The sequence below is a fragment of the Moschus berezovskii genome, chromosome 20, assembly GCF_049115385.1.
Source record: "Moschus berezovskii isolate FMDL1 chromosome 20, NW_MosBer_1.0, whole genome shotgun sequence".
NCBI classification, from domain to species: domain Eukaryota; kingdom Metazoa; phylum Chordata; class Mammalia; order Artiodactyla; family Moschidae; genus Moschus; species Moschus berezovskii.
The window spans coordinates 62,928,385-62,951,243 of NC_142479.1; the positions used below are offsets into that span (position 1 = coordinate 62,928,385).

At 61.7% G+C, this 22,859-nt stretch overlaps 2 protein-coding genes across 8 annotated transcripts in view; one reads left to right on the plus strand and one right to left on the minus strand.

Annotated features, from left to right (window-relative positions):
- LMTK1 (lemur tail kinase 1) overlaps positions 1 to 12,654 on the plus strand; it is a 39,459-nt gene extending 26,805 nt beyond the window's left edge. For both annotated transcript variants that reach the window (XM_055408375.2, XM_055408377.2), the window contains exons 4-14: positions 1,920 to 1,999; positions 2,627 to 2,745; positions 2,917 to 3,004; positions 3,927 to 4,060; positions 5,340 to 5,424; positions 5,497 to 5,618; positions 6,912 to 7,061; positions 7,513 to 10,168; positions 10,262 to 10,409; positions 10,636 to 10,821; positions 11,657 to 12,654. In XM_055408375.2, the coding sequence (XP_055264350.2) occupies positions 1,920 to 1,999; positions 2,627 to 2,745; positions 2,917 to 3,004; positions 3,927 to 4,060; positions 5,340 to 5,424; positions 5,497 to 5,618; positions 6,912 to 7,061; positions 7,513 to 10,168; positions 10,262 to 10,409; positions 10,636 to 10,821; positions 11,657 to 11,697 (3,809 nt within the window). In that variant the 3' untranslated portion in view covers positions 11,698 to 12,654. The remainder of the gene's footprint in view (positions 1 to 1,919; positions 2,000 to 2,626; positions 2,746 to 2,916; positions 3,005 to 3,926; positions 4,061 to 5,339; positions 5,425 to 5,496; positions 5,619 to 6,911; positions 7,062 to 7,512; positions 10,169 to 10,261; positions 10,410 to 10,635; positions 10,822 to 11,656) is intronic.
- Positions 12,655 to 13,430: 776 nt separating this feature from the next.
- Positions 13,431 to 22,859, minus strand: part of BAIAP2 (BAR/IMD domain containing adaptor protein 2) — a 65,359-nt gene continuing 55,930 nt past the window's right edge. Inside the window, exons 13-16 of one of the 6 annotated variants that reach the window (XR_016035563.1) lie at positions 22,671 to 22,705; positions 20,172 to 20,219; positions 15,034 to 18,736; positions 13,431 to 14,186 (exon numbers count right to left, since the gene is read on the minus strand). Coding sequence is in view for 5 of the 6 variants with exons in the window: in XM_055408378.2 (XP_055264353.1) it covers positions 14,117 to 14,186; positions 22,671 to 22,705 (105 nt within the window). In the remaining variant the exon portion in view is untranslated. Of the gene's footprint in view, positions 18,737 to 20,171; positions 20,220 to 20,249; positions 22,026 to 22,670; positions 22,706 to 22,859 lie in introns of those variants that run through there. The other 5 variants (XM_055408383.2, XM_055408380.2, XM_055408382.2 and 2 more) reach the window with 5 other exon arrangements.

Sequence of the window (22,859 nt, forward strand, 5' to 3'; positions counted from 1 at the left end):
GAATCCCATGGAGAGAGAAGCCTGGTAGGCTACAGTTCATGGGGTCGCAAAGAGTCGGACACAACTGAGTGATTTCACTTCACTTTACCTGGTCCAGTGCTCTGAGAACTCCCAGTTGTGTCTGGAGGCTAGTGGGTTGTCTCCAGCCCCAGGAACCCTTCCCAACAGCTTCACGGCCAGGCCTGAGCCTGCCCCCAGCTCCTCCAGGCGCAGAGTGGGGTGTCAGGTGCTGGGGGGGCACTCTGTTGGCACCGGGGCTTGTGATACTCGGCCTGTCCCACTGGCTTGTGTTCTGGGCCCTACTGGGTCGTGCCCACGATGCTGCCCACCCTGGAGCCCAGCCTTCATCCTGGGCTGGGGGGCTTCCAAGATACAGGGCTGGGCCCTGCCTCCAGGCCCCATGACTATCGCTCCCCACCCCCACCAGTGTCTCCTGGAGGAGAACTCACCAGTTAGGCAGGAATTTCAGGGCCCACAGGAGCACCCTATAAAATCTTGAGGGAGGGGTGGCTGCTCTAGGAGGCCCTCCAACCTTCCTGGGTGACTGTGGGAGTCTCCACCTGTGCTGACACTGGGAGCCACTATGGACCAAGGGGTCCCCTCAGGGGACACTGCATCCCTGGAATGGGCCTGACAACTGCCCCTGGCAGTGTGTGCCTGGGACCCTGAGGAATCTTTGAGATCCAGTTTCTCCCATCCCTTAGGGGACTGTCCCTGGGGAAGAGGGGGACAGAGACCCAGGGGAGGGCAGTGATCACATTTCCATTTTACAGCTCTGCTCTCTGTTGGGTACCCTGCTTCTGGGGAGGGGGAGAGATTTGGGTGAAGCTGGGAAAGCAACCCACCTAGAGGTTAAGGATTAAAAACCTGGGCAGCAAGGGCCACCCCTCTACACTGCGGGGGAAGATGGCCCAGGCAGGCCCAGTCTTCAGGCTCCCCAACCTGGCTCCATGGGCACTGCCCCTTGGGTGCAGACCCCAAGACCCCTGGCCCAGCCCACCTTGCCCCCTGCAGCTGCCAGGAGAGAGAGAGCTTTTCCACTGGCTGGCAGTCAGCATACTCTCCTCTATCACTGCCCCAGGGTCCGCTGTCAGGGCTGCTGAGCCTGCCCGGGGAGACCCCAGGCTGGAGATGGAGGGGGCAGCAGGCTGGGGCCCAGGGGGGCCCAAAGGGTCCAAAGGGACCCCTTACCCCCAATTCTGCTCAGCATCAAGGTCAGCACTGCCTGGGGCCTGCAGTCCCCGGGAACAGCCCCTCACCCTCGGAGTCTACTGGCTGGCCAGCTCAGCCTGCCTCCTGGGCCCTCTGGGCAGCTGGCGTGGGAGCAGAATTCGGGGAATCCCTTGGGGCACAGGCGGCATGTGGGTGGGCTCAGCAGCTCTGGCCCTTCCTCTGGGGCTCTCATTGACCCTTCCTCCCTGCTGACCTCACCCGGCCCAGCCCGCAGGAGAATGGGCCCAGTGTGTTCCGTACAGGGCTGTGCCAAGCAGCCCCCAACAAAGGAGCCTTTGGGGTGCCTGGCGCTGGACTGCCAGCTTGTGGCAGGGGTGAGGGGACGGGCCACTCCATTGCCCTCCTCCCCAAGGCCTCCGCCCTGCCACACTGCCTGCCCAGCCCTGCCTGTGCGCTGGTCCCGGCTCCAGGCCCTGCTGTCTGCAGCCTGGCTTGTCCCTGTAGGTGGGGGCACAGCCTTCCCAGACCTACTCAGAAACATGCCTGGGTGTGGCTTGCAGGTCCACAGCTCCCCTGGGCAGCAGGCTTCCTGCTCCTGATGGCAGCCCCCATCAGGAGGGAGCAGGGCGCTCCAGGCGGCTCCCCAGAACAGGCCAGGCAGGCAGCCCCTTTAGGGGGCAGGCGAGAGAAGATGGGGCGGTGATGGAGGCTGAGTTGGCATCCCTGAGCCCCCTGTCCTGTTACAGTGCAGCTGCTCAAGTCCACAGACCTGGGCCGGCACAGCCTTCTGTACCTGGAGGAGATTGGCCACGGCTGGTTCGGGAAGGTGAGTTGCTGTCCCCGGGGTCAATGGTGGCAGAGGCTGGCAGCGTGGTCCTTTTTGCCTAGCAGGTGGAGTGGGCGGGCTGGAGACTTATTTCCTCTAGAAACCTCCCCAGTCCTGGGGTCTTCTCTTAAGGTGCACCCCCTGAGCCCTCCCTGGGGGCCTCTGGGTCTGGCACCCCTTCACCGCAGATCCTGGTATCATGCTGGGAGGTACCTCTGACTGGGCAGGGACAGGGAGCAGCATTTTGGTCCTGGCTTCACCCTGACCACCAGGCAGAGGGGGGATGGTGGGTCCATCTTCCTCACGGCAGACCCCCAGAGCTCTGAGAACAGCTAGGGACCTTGGGGGAGGCAGACACCAAAGACAGAGTATTACAGCCAGGAGGGTTTGCCTAGGAGGGATCCGGAACCCATTTTGCAGATGAGTAAATTGAGGCCTAGAGGAGCCCATGGACAAGGAGCCTGGAGGGCTACAGTTCATAGGGTTGCAAAGAGTCGGATACAACTGAAGCAACTTAGCACGCACCCAGCTTGCACAGAAGGAGCCAAACTTTGGCCGGAGGAGCAAGGTTGGGGGTGGAGCCTGGGGAGGGTGGTGTCTGCCCACCTGGAGATGCATGCCCCGCAGGTGTTCCTGGGGGAGGTGAACTCGGGCATCAGCAGCACCCAGGTGGTGGTAAAGGAGCTGAAGGCGAGCGCCAGCGTGCAAGAGCAGATGCAGTTCCTGGAGGAGGCACAGCCCTACAGGTGGGTGGCCCTGGGAACTGGCTCCACTGGAGGGGCTGGGGTGGGGCACTGCCCGGGAGGTGGGGCTGTGGGCCCTGCAGACAAAGGCAAGCTCTGTGCCCTGCAGAGCCAGCCCCCTCACTCCCTCCCTGCCCTGAGTGCGAGTCAAGGGTGGATTGTTGGCTCCCGCAGGGCCCTGCAGCACAGCAACCTGCTCCAGTGCCTGGCCCAGTGCGCTGAGGTGACGCCCTACCTGCTGGTGATGGAGTTCTGCCCAATGGTGAGTAGCCGGCTCCCCCCAGTCCCTGCCCTGTGCTTCTGGAACATGGGACTGGCATCCTGCAGAGGGGTCTTGGCGGAGCCAGGGACCCCTCAGCCCACCCTGTGGGCCTCACATCCCCCTCAAAGTGGGGTCCAGGTGGCCCTGAACCACTGCCTTCCAGAGGTGGCCTGGGGGAGGAGGGAGGTGACCCCACCGCCATAGAGACGGCAGCTGTCAGGGCTGGGCCTCCACGGTGCCTGGGGTGGGGTGGGGGCAGCCGCATCCCTGATCTGCCTGTGCTGCTCGGAGTCATGGCGGTTTTCCCGAGGGGCACCCTGGCCCGCTTGGGGGGCTCAAAGCCCTCACGTCTGGTCCATGGCCTTGCTCATACTTTAGTCTCTGGCCTGCTAAATGACTGTGCCTGCTCATGGCCTCGCAGGGCCCCTCACAGACAGACAGACAGACACACACACATGCACAGCTGAGCCTCCTGCCCACAGGGAGGTGCCCTTCCTCAGACATGAGTACCCCCCACTGTCTAGTTTCTGGACTCGCAGGGCTTCCCCAGGATGGTCGGAACCCCCTGGAGCTGGGCGCTGTCAGCAGGTCAGGGGGTTGCCCGTGAACCCTCTGGTTACGGCTCTGGGTTCTGTCCAGGCTTGGCATCACAGCTCATGTGGCCCGAGGCAGGATGTGGCCCCGCTGGCCCTCAGGGCTGCCTGGGGCCAGGGGTCAGCTTGGAGAAAGTGTCCCCGGCCTATAGGATCATCCTGATGATGGCTGGCCTCTGGGGAGCGGACACAGGGGCTTCACTGGGCAGCAGTGGCCCTGCAGAGTTAGCAGGACGCTTGGTTTCCCACTGGCCCTGCTGGGGAGGAAGGGCCCTGGGGGCGGGCAGCCACTCCCCGCCGGCAGGTGATGGTGCTACCCTTCTCGACAGGGGGACCTCAAGGGCTACCTGCGGAGCTGTCGGGTGGCTGAGTCCATGGCGCCCGACCCCCTGACCCTGCAGCGCATGGCCTGCGAGGTGGCCTGTGGCGTCCTGCACCTGCATCGTAACGACTATGTCCACAGGTGAGGGTGGGGGCGGCCCACGGGCTCCCGGCCTGGCCCCACCCCTGCTCCGGGGGCCGCGGGACGGGGTCCTCGGTGAACTGGCTAGGCTTTGTCCCGCCTCTCGGGACCACCGTGTGAAGGGACTTTATCCAATAAAAAGCACCAGGCAGAGGGGAGCTGGACAGCTGCTTCTACAGGAGGGTTAATCGAGGGGACGCCCTCTGTCCAGCTCGCCTGGGCAGGTATGTGGTAGGGCTGAGACCCACCCTTTGCCCCCACTGTGGTCAGCGCTACCCAGTGGCCCCATGCTGGCCCCCACCCTCCTCTGTCTCCCTCAGGCCCCGGGGGAGGGGTGCTCTGTCCTGTTTCCCGCCCTGGCCCTCAAAGTCGGAAAGACGGGCCAGGGTCTGGCCTAGGGAGGCGTGCCTGAAGAAGTGGCGATGGACGTGGCCCCGCCAGCCCTGGACAGCGCACGGGCCGTCCTCCCCAACAATATCCTGGTGCTGAGTGATGACACACGCAACTCCAGCATCAGTGATTTTGTTGAAGAGGGCAGCTGCCAGCCTCCCGACTGCCCGCCGAGCCCACCCCACCACACGCCACCCCACCCCACCCCACCCCAAGCGCCCATCTGTGGCTCCCGGCACAGCAGCACTTTGGCCGATGGGTGCTGAGCCCACCTTTGCCCCAGTGCCCTGGGCCCCAGACTCCTATGGGGCCACCAGGCAGGCAGGGGGGAAGCCAGTAGCCAAGGCTGGCCTTGGGTGGGAGATAAAGGTGGGGGTGAACGGTCCCGTTGGGCGGGTACTCCACAACACCCCCTGCCGGGCCGGGGCAGGGCCCCGGGGCTCTCCATTTCTCCACTGATGCCTGCCTCCAGGGAGTGGAGGGTGGCAGTGTAGTGGGCCGGGGCAGACTGCTGTGTCCCCGGGCTGGCTCGCCCCCGAGGGACAGGTCAGCAGACTGGTGTCTGAGGAGAAGCAGGGGAGTGGATCGGCTTCCAGTGAGGGAGGCCCCGTCTACGGAGGGCCCTCGGGTACTTTGCAGCCGGCCCTGGGCCTTGTGTCCCTTGTCTGCATTCTAACGTGTATTGCCCCATCCACTGAGACCCTCCAAGTGTCCAGGCTGGGGCTCTGGAAAGGGGAGGGTGGGTGGGCAGCCTCCCGGATGCCCCTTTACACTCACGCACCAAACACAGGACACGCTCGGTGACAAGCGGCCTAGCCCCCTCGGTGTCCTGGACGCGCCCCGCCCCCTGTCGGCACCGCCGGCTGACCCCACCTTCCCACCCCCCCAGTGACCTGGCTTTGAGAAATTGTCTGCTCACGGCTGACCTGACTGTCAAGATCGGCGACTACGGCCTGTCTCACGGCAAATACAGGGTGAGTGGGGGGGCCGGGCCAGGGCAGGGCCAGCCGTGCGGCCCGGGATGACCCTGTCCCATGTGCCAACAGGAGGACTACTTCGTGACGGCTGACCAGCTGTGGGTGCCGCTGCGCTGGATTGCGCCTGAGCTGGTGGACGAAGTGCATTGCAATCTGCTGGTGGTGGACCAGACCAAGGCCAGCAACGTGTGGTGAGTGTGGGCTGGTGGTCCCCGTGAGGACCTGGGGCACTGAGGGGCTGAGTCCCACCTGCCCACCCGCAGGCTCCCTGGTGTTGGAGGGGATGCACACTGGCCACTCAAGGCAAGGCCGCGTGTGTGAGGCTGTGCTTGTCTGTCCAGCCCTGTTGCTCTGTAGGAGGTGGCCTAACGCGGCCCCAGGTGAGGTCAGGGGGGTTCTGGAGCCACCTGTTGCTACTGGTGCCAAGGCTCATGGCAGCGGGGTGGGCAGAGCTGCAGGGCCTGTGGAGGAAGCCCTGCCCCCCTCTCCCCTCCCAGGATCTACTGGGCTGACGCCCGGAGAAGCAGGGTCAGAGAAGCAAGTTGATGAGACGTGGGGCGTCGTGGTGGCGCCTATTCCCGTGAGAGGGTGTAGGGGCTGGGGGGTCTCCTGTGACCGCAGCCTGGAGGTGCCAGGCTGGGCAGGTGTTTGGACCCAGTCCTGCAGCCTCTAGAGGCTTGGCCGTGGTGGCCCCTGTTCCTGGCCTTGACCCATCTCTGCTTCCCCCTCCTGCCCCCTTCCAGCCTGAGGCCTGTCTGGCCTCCCTCTGCTCTGCCCTGATGAACCCTCAGGGCCTGGATCCAGGCTGCAGCCCTCCTTCCTCCAGGGGTCTCCCCGAGCCGTTAACTGTGCCCCTGACGCGGACACTCCATTTCCCTGCTCGACTCTCCGTGTGGCTGACTCTCCCCTGCCTGCTCGCTCACCAGCACTGACTGGTGTCCCCAGATGGCTTTGGCCAAGGCCACTGTGACTTCTCTGTTGCCAAACCTTCTCTGTCCCTCGAGCCCCCAGCCTCCCAGGATGGCCTGGGGCCCCCAGGAGCTGGCGGAAGCCACCACCCCCTGGAAGGATCCCAGTTGCCTTCCCCCAGCCCTTAGTGTGCCGACTGCCCGGCCAGTTCCCCTGGCCCACTCACGCTGGTTGGGGTGTCCCTAGGCCCCCCACTCCCTCCCTCCAGCCTCTGCAGGAGCCTGGCGGGACCGGGAGCTTCTCCAGGGCAGCTCCTGCCCCTGGCGGGGTCTGGGTTTCAGCCTGGCACGGGAATGAAAGAACGAACAAACGGACTTGGTTGGTGGGAGGCCAGTCTGGCTTTTATTTGTGCAGGCACGCTGGCATGGGCTCAGACCTGCCCAGGTGGCACATCCTGCCCGTTTACTGAAGGAAGGCGCCGTCTTCTGGTCACGGGTGTGATGATGGGAGCTGCCCTTGGCATCGAAGTCTTTGTGAACACTTGGACAGCCCTCTGATAGCCGTTATCCTCACAGGTCCCTGGGCGTGACCATCTGGGAACTCTTCGAACTGGGAGCGCAGCCCTACCCCCACCACTCGGACCGGCAGGTGCTGGCTTATGCTGTCCGAGAACAGCAGCTCAAGCTGCCCAAGCCTCAGCTGCAGCTGACCCTCTCCGACCGCTGGTGAGGCCCCCAGTGCCAGGCAGGGGCAGGGTGTCCCCGGCGGGAAGGCCAAGGCAGAGAGGGGTGCTCCGGGTTCCTGGAGCCTAAGTGGCTCTTCCTGACCACCTGTGTTTCCAGCTCGCCCTGGCTGCTTCCTAGCTAACAGTGACCTCTGGGCCACCTCCCGTGCCCTCAGTGGAATGGCTTCTTTACCCAAAACACATTTGCCTGCAGGCCTGGCAGGGATAAATGAGCTCGGGGAACCGTGCCCTGATCCATGCCATCGCCCACATCACTGAGCCCATTATAGGAGACTCCTTTAACTACCCCCAGGGGCTCCTGAGTGTGAGCAGGAGGGGAACGGAGACTGGCTGGGGGCAGACTGGCTCAGTCCTTGGGGGCTGCGGTCCTGGCTGCGCAGTACCACCTGTGGGGGCGCAGGGGCTGAGCCCCGGGGCATCCCTTCCCGCAGGTACGAGGTGATGCAGTTCTGCTGGCTGCAGCCTGAGCAGCGGCCAACGGCCGAGGAGGTGCACTTGCTGCTGTCCTACCTGTGCGCCAAGGGCGCCACCGAGGCGGAGGAGGAATTCGAGCGGCGCTGGCGCTCCCTGCGGCCCGGTGGGGGCAGCGCAGGTGCCGGGCTAGCGGGGGCAGGCCTGGCCCTGGGGGGCACGGGCGAGCTGCTCGCCACCTCCTCCTTCCCGCTGCTGGAGCAGTTCGCTGGCGACGGCTTCCACGCGGAGGGCGACGACGTGCTGACAGTAACTGAGACCAGCCACGGCCTCAACTTCGAGTACAAGTGGGAAGCGGGCCGCGGCGTCGAGGCCTTTCCGCCACCAGAGGGCGCCCTGAGCCCGGGCCGAGACGCGCGCCTGCAGGAGCTCTGTGTCCCGGATGGCGCGCCGCCGGGCGTGGTGCCGGTGCTCAGCGCTCACAGCCCCTCGGTGGGCAGTGAGTACTTCATCCGCCTGGAAGACCCTGCGCCCGCCGCGGACCACGACCCCGACTGCACTGGCTGTGCCCCCGGCACGCTTGCCGCCGCCTTGCGCCCCGATGGTAGTGACCACGATGATGACTCCGACGGGAGCACGGCCGCCTCGCTGGTCATGGAGCCGCTGCTCGGTCATGCGCCGCCCGCGGATGGCCCCTGGGGCCACTGCGACTACTACCCATGCAAGAGCCACGCCCGTGACCTGTCCTGCGCCTCCCGCTCACCCTCACCGGAGACACCGATGCTGGCAGAGCCTGGAGCGGAGGATATCGACTGGGGTGTGGGGGCCTTCTGCCCCCCGTTCTTTGAGGACCCGCTGGGCATATCCCCCTCACGGAGCTCTGGGGACCGACTGTCTCCAGGTGGGGAGGAGCTGGGGGAGGCTGATGCGTCCAGAGCCGCCCAGTACAGACACTGGAGCTCCAACGTGTCTGCCAACAACAACAGCGGCAGTCGAGCACCGGAATCCTGGGTCCCAGGCCTCTCAGGCTACACAGACTGCTGCCCTGGTGTGAAGCAGACCTTGTGGGCCATCCCTGAGCTGGGCCACCCTCTGACCCCAGAGGATCCCAGAGAGTCTCTCCTTGGGCCAAAGGGGGCCTCCTTGGGTCAGGAGCTGGGCCACTGCCTCGGCCTCCCCCATCTGTATCCTGCTGAGGGCCTGACACCTGCTCCCTGCCTGGTCACCTCTCCCTGGACAGAGGCAGCCATAAGTGGGGGTGACAGCCCCCAGGCAGAGCCAAGGCTTGCAGAGGAGGCCGAGGGCTCTGCTGGACTCCAACTGCCCCTTCCCTCCATCCCATCCCCATCCCAAGAGGGAGCCCCACTTCCTGCTGAGGAGGCCAGCACCCCGCCCACCCTGCCTGCCTCACCCACGCCCACTGGAAGTCAGGCACCTGCCACCGAACCAGCCCAGACCCATGACAGCGGCAGCAGCTCCCCTGAGCTGGAGGCTCCAGGGAGTGAAGACGAGGACACGACTGAGGCCACTTCTGGTGTCTTCACTGACTTGTCCAGCGACGGCCCACAGGCTGAGAAGCTAGACGTGACACCAGCTTTCCGCTCCCTGCAGAAGCAGGTGGGGACCCCCGACTCCTTGGACTCCCTGGACATCCCGTCCTCAGCCAGTGATGGCGGCTGTGAGGTCTTCAGCCCATCAGCTGTTAGCACCCCTGGCGGGCAGCTCCGAGCCCTGGATAGCGGCTATGACACGGAGAACTACGAGTCCCCCGAGTTCATACTCAAGGAGGCACACGAGCCCTGTGAGCCTGAGGCCTTTGGGGAGCTGGCCTCAGAGGGTGAGAGCCCGGGGCCCGAGACTCGGCTCTCTGCCTCCCTAGGTGGCCTCAGCGAGAAGAATCCCTACCGCGACTCTGCCTACTTTTCAGACCTGGACACGGAGCCAGAGCCCCCTGTAGCCCCTAAGGAGAAGCATGGAGGTGTCCCGGTTCCCGGGCCGGAGCCTGATCTGGAGAGCCCGAAGAGCCCTAGGCTGCAGTCTGCACAGCCCTCCCCTGAGCTGGGGGTGCCCGGGGAGGCACAGGGCACTGGCCCCAGGGAGGTGCCACCACTGCCACTGTCACTGCCTGAGGACTCTTCCCCAGAGCCAAGCGCCTGCCCCACAGGCCCCAGGCAGGAGTCTCCCTGGCCCCAAGACCCAGCCCAGGTGCCGCCCATGCCCAGCCCCGTGAATTCTAAGATTTTCTTGCTGACTCCAGTCCGGCCAAGCTCAGAAAGCCACAACTCGGAGCTCCAGGAGACCCTGGGTCTGCTGTCAGGGTCGAACCTGCAGGAACGGACAGGGGGCCCAGGTGCCTCCAGAACCCCGCTCTGCCTGGCCCTGCCCGGACTTCCTGTGGCCCCGGAGGGGCGGCTGGAGGAGGAAGAGGAGGACAGCGAGGACAGCGACGAGTCGGACGAAGAGCTCCGCTGCTACAGCATCCAGGAGCCGAGCGAGGAGAGCGAGGAGGAGGTGCCGCCCGTGCCAGTGGTGGTGGCGGAGAGCCAGAGCGCGCGCAACCTGCGCAGCCTGCTTAAGATGCCGAGCCTGCTGTCCGAGGCCTTCTGCGAGGACCTGGAGCGCAAGAAGAAAGCTGTGTCTTTCTTCGACGACGTCACTGTCTACCTCTTTGACCAGGTGGGCAGCCGCCCTGGTGCCTGGAGTGGGGAGAGGGGGGTCTGCGGTGGGACTGGAAGCCTTGGGTGACAAGTGCTGCTTTGATTCCCCTAGGAAAGTCCCACCCGAGAGCTCGGGGAGCCCTTCCCTGGTGCCAAGGAGTCACCCCCCACGTTCCCAGCGGGCAGCCCAGGCTCCCCCAGTGCCTCCTGCCGGCCACGGCGGGCTGACCCCTCCCCCGAAGGCCCTGAGACCGAACAGGGTGAGCTAGGGGCGGGGCGAGGCGGAGGGGCGGGCCCGGGTGGAGGCGTGACGAGGCGGAGGGGGCGGGCCCTGGTGGAGGCGGGGCGAAGCGGAGGGGCGGGCCCTGGTAGAGAGGCGGGGAGACGTGGCCTGTGGCTCATCTGGGGGGCGTGGGCGGGGCGTGACATTACGCTCTGGGCGGGGTCTCCCCGTCCCATCCACAACTGACTACAGGTTTCTCGCAGACGGAGAGTTCAAGTGGAATGATGGCCTCATGCTGACTCCGGCCCAGGAGCCGGCCTCGCGCATCCCCGCCGAGACTCCCAGGTCCGTTGCGCCCAGCCCCTTCTCGCGCTTCACCGTCTCACCAGCGCCTGTGTCCCGCTTCTCCATCACTCACGTCTCCGACTCGGGCTCCGGGTCCGTGGGAGGTAAGGCACCTGTTGGGCGCCGAGGCCCTGTGCTCATTATTTTTTGTTTTCTGGACAAGTTGTTTTCAGATCGGGGAACTGAGGCTCGGAGAGGTCAAGTAACGTCAGGCCTGTTTGTTGTGGCCACCTTGGTGTGTGTCCTCTCCTCCCTGGGGAGATGTAGTGCCCCAGATAGAGCTGACTGGGCCCTCCTAGGACTAGGCTAGATGCCCGCACCCTCCCGCACATCTCAGATCTGATGGCTCTTGTCCAAGGGAGATGGTGGTGGTGGTGGTTCAGGTTCCCAGATGGGGCCCTACTTAGGGGCCTTAGCTCACCCCTCCCTCCAAGCTCCACTCCTGTCAGCCTCAGACCAAGTGGGCTCATCCCTGCCCAGTTGCCTTCACCTCCCACCCCCATTCTGCTAGGCTTCCCTGAAAGCTCAGCTCCACTAGGATGCCCCTAGTCGTCTTGTCCCCCAGGCAGACCCAGCCCTTCCCCCTGCTGCCTTTGACCTGTGGCTGCAGCTGCTAGGGAAGGACCTGCCGGCCTGTCACACAGTGTGTCCTTAATGGATGTCTAAACAAGCACAGCTCACCAGGAGGCGGGTATGTGACCCTGGCCAGCCCAGTCCTGTTTGGGTCTATTAGAATTTCAGAGGGCTGATGCTGAGTTTTGTTGGGCCAGGTCCTTGGTGATGCGGTAGGAAGGATCAATTATCTAGCTCCCATCTAGATAAGCAGGCTGGCAGGCCTGTTGCAGCCTCAGCTGTTCAGTGGCCCCTAAGCCAGGGATCAAGGCCAGGTGGGAGTCCCTGAATCCCCAGTGTTTCCTCAAACACTCATGTGTTTGCCAGGTCCTACAGCAGGTGCTGGGGGCAGCTGTAAAGAGGCTTGAGCCCCAGGCGGCCCCTGCCCCCCTTGGAGCCTCTGCTGGTCCTGTCCCTGGCAGCATCGAGAATGGACTGAGTGGTGGGGACTTTGATCCTGGCCGTGGTCAGCAGCAGCAGCAGCAGGTTCCAGCGCTTTGGTGCCCCTTTGCTGCACCCTGCAGGAGCAGGGCGGGATGAGGCCCCTCTCTGGCCCTGGACAGTGGAGCATCTGTGCACAGCAGCCCTGTGCTGCCCTGGGGGCAAGATCTGTCCTGGACACGTGGGTTTGCTGCTAGCCCCTGGGGATGCCCTACAACGCCCCCCTCCTCCGCCCCCCGCAGCTGCCCCCTCCACCCTGCTGTCAGACTGCTTGGCCCTGCCCGTGGTTCCTATGGTGCACTGCGGGCTGCTGTGTCCCCACTGAAGATGAGAGGGCAGGCACAGGCCCGCTGGGACGGCCTCGCCCTGCCTGCTTCACCCCTTCTGCCGGTTCAGGGTTTGCTCAGTGCAAGAAGAGGTCACCTGGCTCAGGTGTCCCTGCTCCAAGTCGGTGGCTGTTTCCCCTTCACTGAATCAGCTAGACCGTAAGCTCTCCCTTCCCACAGGGTCTGGGCCGGCTCCTGTTTGGGTCCCACTGGAGCCCTGCAAAGGGGCCAAGATGGGCAGCCTGAAAGATGGGGGGCTTTCAGGTTGCAGTCTTGCCGCTGTAGCCCCGTCTGGAGGTGCCCGTGGCTCCCCTCTGCAAGGTAGTGCCCAGCCCTGCCCAGCTGCCAAAGCAATGTGGGTGCACCCCATGGTCAGCGTCAGGGGGTTCCTGCTGCAGGAGTGGGGGCAGTGGGAAGGGGTGGGGCAGCACAGGGAGTATTTTTGTAACCGCTGTTGTCGAGCCAATGGAAATGGGACGCTTCTAAGTTACTGTTGCCAAAGAGACGTAAAGTTTATTGTTGCTTTCGGGGTGTGGGCGGGGACTTGTTTTGGGTTTTTTGTTTATTAGTTTGAGGCTTAGGATGCTGGTACAATGATCTTGTTCCTTTTTTGTCTGTTTTTTAAGAGAAATCAAAGCTAAGGAAAAAGCCTTCAATGCTAAGTGTGTGTGTTTTTTTGGAGTCTGCAGATGAAGCCCTGGGCAGGACGGGGCCTGAGCTGTGCTGGAGTGGGGTGGGGGTCCCTGCAGTCCCTTGTGACCACTGGGTGAATGCAGGAGGGAGGCCACCCTCTTTACCCCGCTGTCCCTGGCACACCCTGGTGAGGGAGACAGTGACCTTGGGCCCCCAGTGTGCCTGGGTGCGGGTGTCTTCCCAGAGCAGGGTGGGGGGACTGACGCCTGCAGCCCTCGCTTCCTGCCTGGTAAGCTGGCCCTGCCTAGGTAAGGTTGAGTGGGGGGACCCCTCTGGGAAGCTCTTCCCCCTGCCTTTTCCTCAGCACGGGGCAGCGGGGGAGGGGGTGGTGAGGGGGGAGCAAGGTGGGGCATGTGAGGGGCACCTGTGCACCCCCACCTCCAGCATCTATCTTAGGACCTCACCTCGTTCCACCTGGCCCGCCTCCAGTTTCCGCCAGGTGAGACCTCCAGACCCCTTCTCCACCCCGGCTTTGTGTTCTGGGCAGGCTGAAGGTGGTGCAGGGCTCCTAAGCACCTCCTTGGAGGGTGGGAGGTGAGCGAGCACTGCCTGGGACATCTCCTGAGGTAAGGACTGCTGTCACCAATGTGGTTAGCTTGGCTGTATTTCAGTCTCAAATGTCAAATACCACGGACCCAAAAAAGTTTCTAAAATCTTGTATTTCAGCTGAAATAGGGAAGCAGCCAGGGCATTAAGGGGGGAGCCCCAACCAGGTGTCCTGGGCCAGGACCACCTCAATGGCACACAACTCGGGGACCCAGGCCACAGCACTGATCCCCCTCCTTGGGGACAGGGAGGAGAGGCGGGCCCCTGCAGCCATTTCTGGGTGGGAGTTTGGGTACGGGCAGGGAGAAGCCCCCCAAACTGCCAGTGGGCACAGGGAGACCCAGCAGAGCCCCAGGCAAGAGTCTGCCAGGAGATTACGTGTTCTTAATAAATCTGTCTTCTGAGAAAAAGGGGCAGGCCCTCCCCTCCCCACGCCCTTGTGTCCTGCCTGCAGGCACGCACAGGCGAGTGGCCTCATGACTGACTGGACAGGGGCTCCCCCTCCAGCTACAAGCCGATGGGATGGCCTTCCGTGCACCCTGGAGGCTCCCTGGCCCACACAATAGATATGCCTGATCTGAAAGGTGGGCCCGGGACCCGCCCCCCTCATTCTCCTCAACCACGGCCCAGGCGCCACCTCCTGACCCTGTGGGAAGAGTCATGGTCCAGCCCAGGCCAGGCTGAGGTGGGGGCAGAAGGGTTTGGAAGGAGGGAATTCTCTAACGGGACCAGGGTGGGGCGGGGAAGGGGGCCCCACAGGCGGTGGGCGCAGACGTGGCGGTCAGCTCAGGAGCGGGGCAGACCTGTCGTTGGTCACTGTCGGCTTTAGCTGGACGCTGGCAAAGGGGTTCCTGGGGAGAGAAGAGCCATTTCAGAGGTTTTCAGGAGAGGCGCTGAGTGCTGCCCTGCGGCTGTGGACAGCACCCCACCCCACCCCCAGTCAGCCTCCCAGCTCAGAACTGGGGGTGGCGGAGACCACCGGCAAGAGCCAGGAACCGGCCCCGCCTGCAAGGCCCGCTGAGCCCCAATGCACCACCCTCTGCTCCCAAAACCTGTCTCGCCTCGAACCACAGACCCTCCCAGGGCAGGGTGGGTTGGCGTGGGTGGCCCTTTGCTCACTCCGCATGTGCCCCAGTCCTTTCTCTGCGGCCCGAGGCAGTCCCCCATGAGCTGCATCCGAGCTCAGCGTGGAAACCCCCCCAAGGCCCAGCGTCCCCCCCCACCTGCCTGAGCAGCAGCTGAGCCCATCTGCAAGGACACGGCCATCGACACACACAGACAGCTCAGCAGAGTGCACAAGCCCGGCCCATGCATCCCGGGGGCCTGGAGCGGCCGGTCCCACACCCACACGACAGACACGAGGCGCAGGCAGTCGTGGCGAAGGGGCTAGCGGGGGAGGACGCCCACAGCCCCTGCAGAGGGGCTGACTGTCTCCTCAGAGGAGCCGTGTCCACCCCTGGGTGCCTAGACGGCGGCTGACGGACAGACAGATGCGCCAGACAAGGGGCTGAGACAGAACGAGAGGAGCGCAGGGTGGGGCCGGCGTCTGGCCTCGAGCTCAAATCTCCTCCTCGGGTTCCCAGTGGGCTCAGAGGACCCTGCCCAGGCGGGGACAACACAGGACGGCAGGCAGTCCCAGGGATGAGAGCACAGATGGCACGTAGGACACGGAGGGCTCAGCACGAACAGAGCCGTTACCTGGGGCGGGAGTGGCCTCCGGCGTGGCCAGGTGTCCGTGGGAGCTGGGCAGGCACTCCATCCAGGGGCCCAGGAAGAGCACGAGGAGGGGCACCCTCGTGTTTGCCCGAGGACCTGGCACTTTCCGAAACACTGAGGCACACAGGACTCAGTTGTTTAAACGACAACTAGGGAGAAAGCTTGGCTTCCGTGTCTCCAAGACACTGCCCCATAGGTGGCAGCACCCACGTCGGTCTTGGTTCCACCCCTGCCTTGGCGCATCTGCACCCAGCTGGTGGGGCCGTGGGTTCCCTTCCTCAGGGCCCCTCTCTGGTCTCCTTGGTTCTGGTCTGTGCAGATACGCTTCGGGCAGGGACTGCTTGGCGGTTCTGCTGTGACCAGGGTCATGGCCCCTGGGACAGGGTGCAAGGCAGTCATGGGGGCTGCTGCCTTGATGGGACTCTGGTCCTGGAGGAGAGCTCTATGTCCTTGGCTGTCCCCAGCCAGGGTCAGGCCAGACGGTCCCGGGGGCCCTAGAATGGGGCAGGTTTGTCCATCCAGAGCTGGGGACTCAGCAGAAGTGGGGACCCAGAGAAGGAAGGACGGCATATGTGCTGATCAGAGTTGGGGGCAGAAGGGGACGCTGGCCAAGTATGTCCCGACACACCTACAGTCTCATCAGAAAGAGTCGGTGACCAGCCTTGTGTAAATTAACGAAGTTAGAATGCACCCTCATACCCTATACAAAAACAAAACTCAAAATGGTTTACAGATTTAAATATAATACATGACACCATAAAACTTCTAGGAGAAAACATAGGCAAAGTATTCTCGGTCATAAATCATACCAATGTTTTCTTAGTCTCCCAAGGCAACAGAAACAATAGCAAAAACAAACCAATGGGATCTAATCAAACTTACCAACTTTTCCACAAAGGAAACCATAAACAGACAACCTACGGACTGAGAGAAAATATCTGCAAATGATGTGACTGACAAGGGCTTAATTTCCAAAATATACGACCAGCTCATATACCTCAACAACAAAAAAGCAACCCAATCAATAAATGGACAGAAGACCTAAGTAGACGTTTGTCCAAAGAAGACATACAGATGGCCAAGAGACATGAGCAAAGATGCTCAACATCACTGATTATTAAAGAAATGCAAATCAAAACTACACGGAGGTACCAACCTCACACCGATCAGGATGACCAGCTTTAAGAAGTCTACAAACAACAAACGGGAGAGTGGGTGTGGAGAAAAGGGACTGAGCCTACACCGCTGCTGGGAAACTGGTGCAGACACTGTGGGAACCAGTATGGAGCCTCCTTGAAAAACCAGAGTTCCACGTGATCCCGCAACCCTATGTTCAAAGCAGCACTATTCACAAGAGCCAAGACACAGAAAAACCTAAATGTCCACTGACAGATGAAGTAAAAATGGTTATATATACAGTGGAATATTCAGTTCAGTCACTCAGTCGTGTCCGACTCTTTGCGACCCCATGAATCACAGCACGCCAGGCCTCCCTGTCCATCACCAACTCCCGGAGCTCACTCAAACCCACCTCCATCGAGTCGGTGATGCCATCCAGCCATCTCATTCTCTGTCGTCCCTGTCTCCTCCCACCCCCAGTCCCTCCTAGCATCAGCCTTTTCCAGTGAGTCAACTCGTCGCATGAGGTGGCCAAAGTATTGGAGCTTCAGCTTTAGCATCAGTCCTTCCAATGAACACCCAGAACTGAGCTCCTTTAGAATGGACTGGTTGGATCTCCTTGCAGTCCAAGGGACTTTCAACACCACAGTTCAAAAGCATCAATTCTTCAGCGATCAGCTTTCTTCACAGTCCAACTCTCACATCCATACATGCCCACTGGAAAAATCATAGCCTTGAGTAGACAGACCTTGGTTGGCAAAGTAATGTCTCTGCTTTTTAATATGCTATCTAGGTTGGTCATAACTTTCCTTCCAAAGAGTAAGCGTCTTTTAATTTCATGGCTGCAATCAGCATCTGCAGTGATTTTGGAGCCCCCAAAAAACAAAGTCTTTGACACTGTTTCCACTGTTTCCCCATCTATTTCCCATGAAGTGATGGGACCAGATGCCATGATCTTAGTTTTCTGAATGTTGAGCTTCAAGCCAACTTGGAATATTACTCAGCCATAAAAAAGAACGGAATAACGCTATTTTGCAGCAACATGAATGGACCTAGAAATTATACTAAGTAAATCAGAAAAATACATCATATGATACCACTTATATGTAGAATCTAAAAAAAGATACAAATGAATTTACCAACAAAAGAGAAACAGACTCACAGAGAACAGATATGTGGCTGCCAAGGGGGAGGGGGATGGGTCTGGAGTTTGGGATTCACAGATGCAGATTATTATTGACAGAATGGATAAACAAGGTCCTACAGTAGTGCAGGCAATGATATTAAGTATCCTATGATAAACTATCAGAAACTAATATAAAAAGAATGTATATGCATGTATAAACAGATCACTTTGCTGTATGACAGAAATTAGCACTATAATTGAAAAAAAGGAAGGACTGGTGGCAAACCCACACTGTCACCTGCACCAGAAAGATCTTCCCCAAGGGGCTGGCTGCCCAGCTCTGAGCCACACTGTCTTTATTTCCTCCCCCAAAACAGTGTGACCATGGAAGCGTGTGCTGTGTACACCCTTCAGGGTTAGAGGAAGCAGGTGGCGGCTGCAATTGCTCCAGGCCTCTGGAGCAACTCTCTCCTGCAAGTCCTGGCCAGAGACTCTGGAGTGGGACACCCTTACCCTTTAGCACCAGAGGAAAGGGTGAGGCCCCCATGGGTGCCCACTACCTTCTGGAACACTCTGTGAAAGAACAAGCTTATAAGCCACTCCGAGGAGGACACCTTAGTGACCCAGGGTGGGTGGCTGAGGCCAATGCTGGGATGACAAAACAGGACAAGATTTGGACTGAGGCCACTGTCGGTTCTGTCCTGCAAATGTCTGTCATGGCCGGGGGCGGATGCCAGGGTCAGTCAACAGCGGACCACCCAGACATGGAACAAGCGCTTCTTAACCCAAACGGAAGACGTTGGACTGTGCAAGGGTCAGAGCTGTCAGGATGCAGGGGAGGTCCTCCCTGGGGGAGGACCACGAGGCACTCTGGCAGAGGACCAGGGGCTGGGCTCTGTCCCCCTCCTGAGCAGGGACATGGGGACAGCAGCAGCTTTTACACAGAATCCATTTGCCTTCTTGGATGGGGGCAGGCCTGAAGTCCTGTGTGTGGTGAAGGCAAGAGTGAGCCAGGCCCCCTGCCCTTTATCCCCACTGCCTAGTCTTCTGCAGACCCCCTGGCCTGACAGGGTGGGACCCTTGCAGCTGAGCAGCGTTCGGGTCCAGCCTCCTGAAGACGTTCGCCACTGAGGATTTGGGGGAGTCACCTTCGGTTATCTTCTGAATCCACTTCTTGAATGAGAAGGGGTGGTTCTGAGAACACCTGGGCAGCACGAAGTGCAGCTTGTATCCTGGAGTGACTCCGGAGCGGAGAAGGCACGGAGGGCAGTTACAGCACATATTTCAACTTGCGCCCAGATGTTTTCCTCTTTCAACATGTCTTCCAAAACTTCAGAATGTTGGCCCTTCTGGACTTGATTTGGTCTCTTCCCCAGAGCTGTGAGCTTGGGCAAAGCCGAGCAAGGTCCCGCAACCAACCAGTGGTGCCCTGTGATGCCCCTGCCCCGGGAGAACCATCAGAGGACAGGCCGCGGCCACCGTGCTGTGTGCGCCCCAGCCCGCTGTGCCCCTGGGGCTCTGCTCCAGTCAGAGGCCATGCCAGCCTCCCTGGGCCTTCACCCCCTTTCAGTACCTCCAGGGGATGAGATCCACTGGGCTCTGATAACTCAGAGGGACCACAAGGGCAGCAAAAAGGTGGGGGTTGCTTGGCTGGGGGCAGGAGATGCAGGTGTCTCAGAGCATCTCGTAAAGGGAGGGACATAGATAGGCAGGGGAGAAGGATGGCCCAGGTCATTCATGCTAAGCCAGCGTCAAAGCCTTCCCCCCCCCCGCCACCGCAATCTGAGGAGCACTCATCTCCAGAGTTATCCAGGAATCACACTGCAGCTCAAGAGAAGGGCAGCAACATAAATAAAGAAACACCAAACAACTTATAACCCTGGTGGTTCAGTAGTTAGGACTCTGCATTTCCACTGCCAGGGGCCTGGGTTTCATCTCTGGTTGGGGAACCAAGATCTCAGAAGCCACGCAGTGTGGCCAAAACCAAACCCAAAACCAAACCCAACAAAGGTAGCAAAGAAGAGGGAGGGTCCAGGCCCTGCTAGTGTGGCCCGGCTGCCCATCGGGAGGTCAGCATCACGGTGATGACCAAGGGGGTGAAGGGACTGCTGTCTTTGTAAAGGGCCATGTGCCAGTTTCACGCGGCAGTCTTCCCAGGGAGCGGGGCTGGGGTGGGACGGGGGAGCAGTGCTGCCCTGACCCCGGCACAGGCGCCCAGAGCGGTGGACTCTCCCCACCCGGCTGCCAGTGCTTGCTTTCCAGGGGCGCCAAGGAGAAGACCATCACCAGGTGGGAGTTGGAGGTGGCCACTGGGGCTGAAGCTGGAAAGCCTGGCGTAGCCCCTCAGTCACGCTGGGGCAGAGGGCAGCTGAGCGTGGGCACAACGGGCAGCAGAACCGCCGCCTGCTGGGCAGAGGCACGTGCCTGCTCCCCCTGCGAGCCTGTGGCGCTCTCCACAGCCATGGCAGTCCCCAGACCCGTCCTGGTCTCCCTAGCCCTCGAGGGGCTCTGATACTCACCAGCCCAGGAGCCAGCCAGGCCAGGTTCAGATCCATGCCCAGAGACTGGTCTGAAGGGCACTCAGCCCAAGAAGCCCAAAGCGAGCCTGGCAGCTGATCACCAGGCTCCACCCCGATTGTGGCCAAAGCACCCAGCAGAGGCACAGGGAACCCAGACAGAAGGCCAGGCCAGACCCGCCAGCTTCCAGAGAGAGGAAACCCGAGAGCCCAAGGACAGGTCCAAGGGAAGCGAAGGCCGGAGCCGAGAGCAGAGGCAGGCTCAGCAGACCCCGGACCCCGCTCTGGCCCAGGTCAGAGGGTCTCCGGAGCTGCTGGGAACATAGGCTGACCAGCACAAGAAAACCAGGGCAACTTACTAACTCTAGTCAGGGGCCGCTCAAAATCTGGCCACTTCCACATCGGCACTGCAAGGAAACACAAGGCTTGGTTGGTGCAGGTAGAGGGGGTGGGAGTGAGGGCTGAGGACCCCGAGGGAACACAAGCTAGACGGAGGATGGGGGCTCCTGACAGTTAGGCACGCTGCCTGGAGCCAGAACCACCGAACGCAGGGCGGAGCTGGTTGTCCAGCCCTGGGAGGGTGACCCAGGGTCAGGCCCACCGGCTTTCACCGGGGTGGGGGCCTCCCCAGCTGCACCCAGGGAGAGCCATGTAGGCCAACGCTATCTGCACCTTGGCTATTCTGTCGGCAAGGTGGCCAGGCTTGGACACGGCCCAGAAGCACGCAGCGGGGCTGGAAGGAGGCGCCACACTCAACTGGATGCAATAAATAAAACTTTTATTCAAACAACTGCAGTACAGGGCACAATTCAGATTAAAAAAAAAAAAAAGGGAAAGGAAACAGGAAAAATATTTTCAGCACTTTACATCTTCATACAAGTTTTGCGGTTTTGTGTCTACATTCATCCATTGAGCATGGAATCCCCTGGATTTGAGATCTTTTAGCAAAATTAGAACACCAACATAGAAGGTTCTTTTTTTTTTTTTTAACAAAGGTCCGTGTTCTGGCTTTGTTTTCTCCTTAATTTATAAAACAGGGTCTGTCTGCGTCTTGAGCTGCTTCTCTCATACACGCTACCAGGCACATCCTAGTCCACGGGAGGGGGCAGGAGGGTTTGGCTAAATCACATCAGAAAAAGGAGCGTCCACAGCTTCACGGGGGCTCCCGTGGTGGGAAGGGCGGAGCGGCTGCGCCCTTGCTCGCTTCCCAGGTTCAAGGCGTGAAGAGGCTGAACCAGTCGCCCGCAGTCCAGCGTGTCTGCTTCTGAAGCCACCGAGACACAGAGACAAGAGCGTTGCGGGAGGACGCGGTGGGGCGCCCGGAGCCGCCCTCACTCCGTCACAGGCTGGTTAGAGAAACGGTTTCCAGAACACGTTGGGGCGGGGGTGGTCTCTGGAGGTCTTTGGAATGTCCGAGTGCGGCCAGGCCCCTCCCCGCCAGCGCCCTGTGCGGTCGCGGTCACGGTGCCTGAGGCTGGCACCGCGCTCTGGTCTGCACGTCGGTCAGCGGCGCCCGGGACCAGGGACCGTCAGGGGCCCGGGCGGGCAGGCGGGGCTGGGGCCTCCCTCACAGGAGCAGCCAGCTTCCTCAGGAGGCCCCCAGCTCGGGCCCAGCCCCTTTCTGGGTGCAGCCTGGAGGGGCGCTCCAGGGTCCAGAGCCTCTCGGAGCCCCCAGCACCCCCTCTCCTGACACAGGTGCCAGTGTGCGCTGGGGGGTCGGATGCGAGATAACAGTACGTACACCGGAGTCCATGCATGTCTGTTTTTGTTTTTCAGGAAAAAAAAAAGTCCTTTTCCTGTTTTTCATCTTTTTGTTGTTTTTTTTGTTTGTTTTTTTGAATTTTTCTTTTTCTTCGAACTTTAGGCCTGGCTCCTGGTGAGCCTTCAAGGGACAGCGCGTCATGAGCTCGGCGGAGGAAGGGGGCTGCGGCGAGGGCGCCCGCCTGGCGGGACGCGCGGGGCGGGGCGGGGGCGCAAACACGGGGGCGGGTGTGGGGCAGCACCATGGACCCTGGGGGATCACAGAGTCTGGGGTCACCAACCGAAAGGCGGGGAGGGGCACGGGGGAAAGAGAAACGACCCAGGAAGAAACCAACGAGCGCGGAGGAGGAAACCGAGGAGACCAGACGGACCGGGGGGCGGGGCGGCGGAGCTCTTCTGAGCGGCTGCCGGGTCAGCGTCCTCACACTGTGGACACCAGCGTGCCGCTGCCGCTGCGAAACAAAGCACAGGACAGCTGCCGGGCCACACGCCTACCCGCGGCCGGCCGCCTGGCCCTCAGGGAGTGGGGACAGGAGACCCCCAGGGCCAGGGCAGAGCCCAGGTCAGGGGCACAGGGGGCACACGAGTCTCCCTCCTGGCCAAGAGACGCCTGGATGCCAGGAAAGAGCCGGGCCACAAAGCAACCAGGCCAAGGGGTCACACGGTGGCTGTGGGCAGCCTGGGGGCCTCCCCAGGAAAGGATGGGAGACCCGAGAGTGGCTGCAGTGGGTCCCTGGCTCCAGCCTGGGCACAGGGCCAGTCCTGGCTCCCACCCACCCACAAGGGGAGCATGAAGGCAGCTCCAGGAGGGGCCGCTTCCCCCAACGGGCGATGTCTGGGGACCCCCAGATGCTGCCAGGGGTCAGGGCATCCTGTACTGAAGGCCCTGCCCTATAGAACAGACTGGGGAGGGCACAGTCGGGTGAGGGTCAGAGACCAGGCACCCCAGGCCCCGCTCATTGTCTTGGAGTGGAGACACCGGTCTCCAGCCAGGCCCCACCGAGCAGGCCTGGGAGAGGGACCACCCGACTCCAGCTTCCGGTGGGATGGCTCCCCACCACCCACAGCTCCCGAAGACGAGTCTGAAAATCTCTTACCTGCTCACGGCCCGCGCCCCATAATCATCCAGACCCTGGGGAGGAAAAGACACGAACAGGTCAGGCTGGGGAGCCAGGGGCTGAGGCGGGGTCTGCAGGACGGGGGTCCCTCCTGACCCCAGGGTGTGTGATACTGCCCGCGGCTGAGGACACGAAGTGCCCCTCCCACCCCCAGCAGGGCCCTCCCTG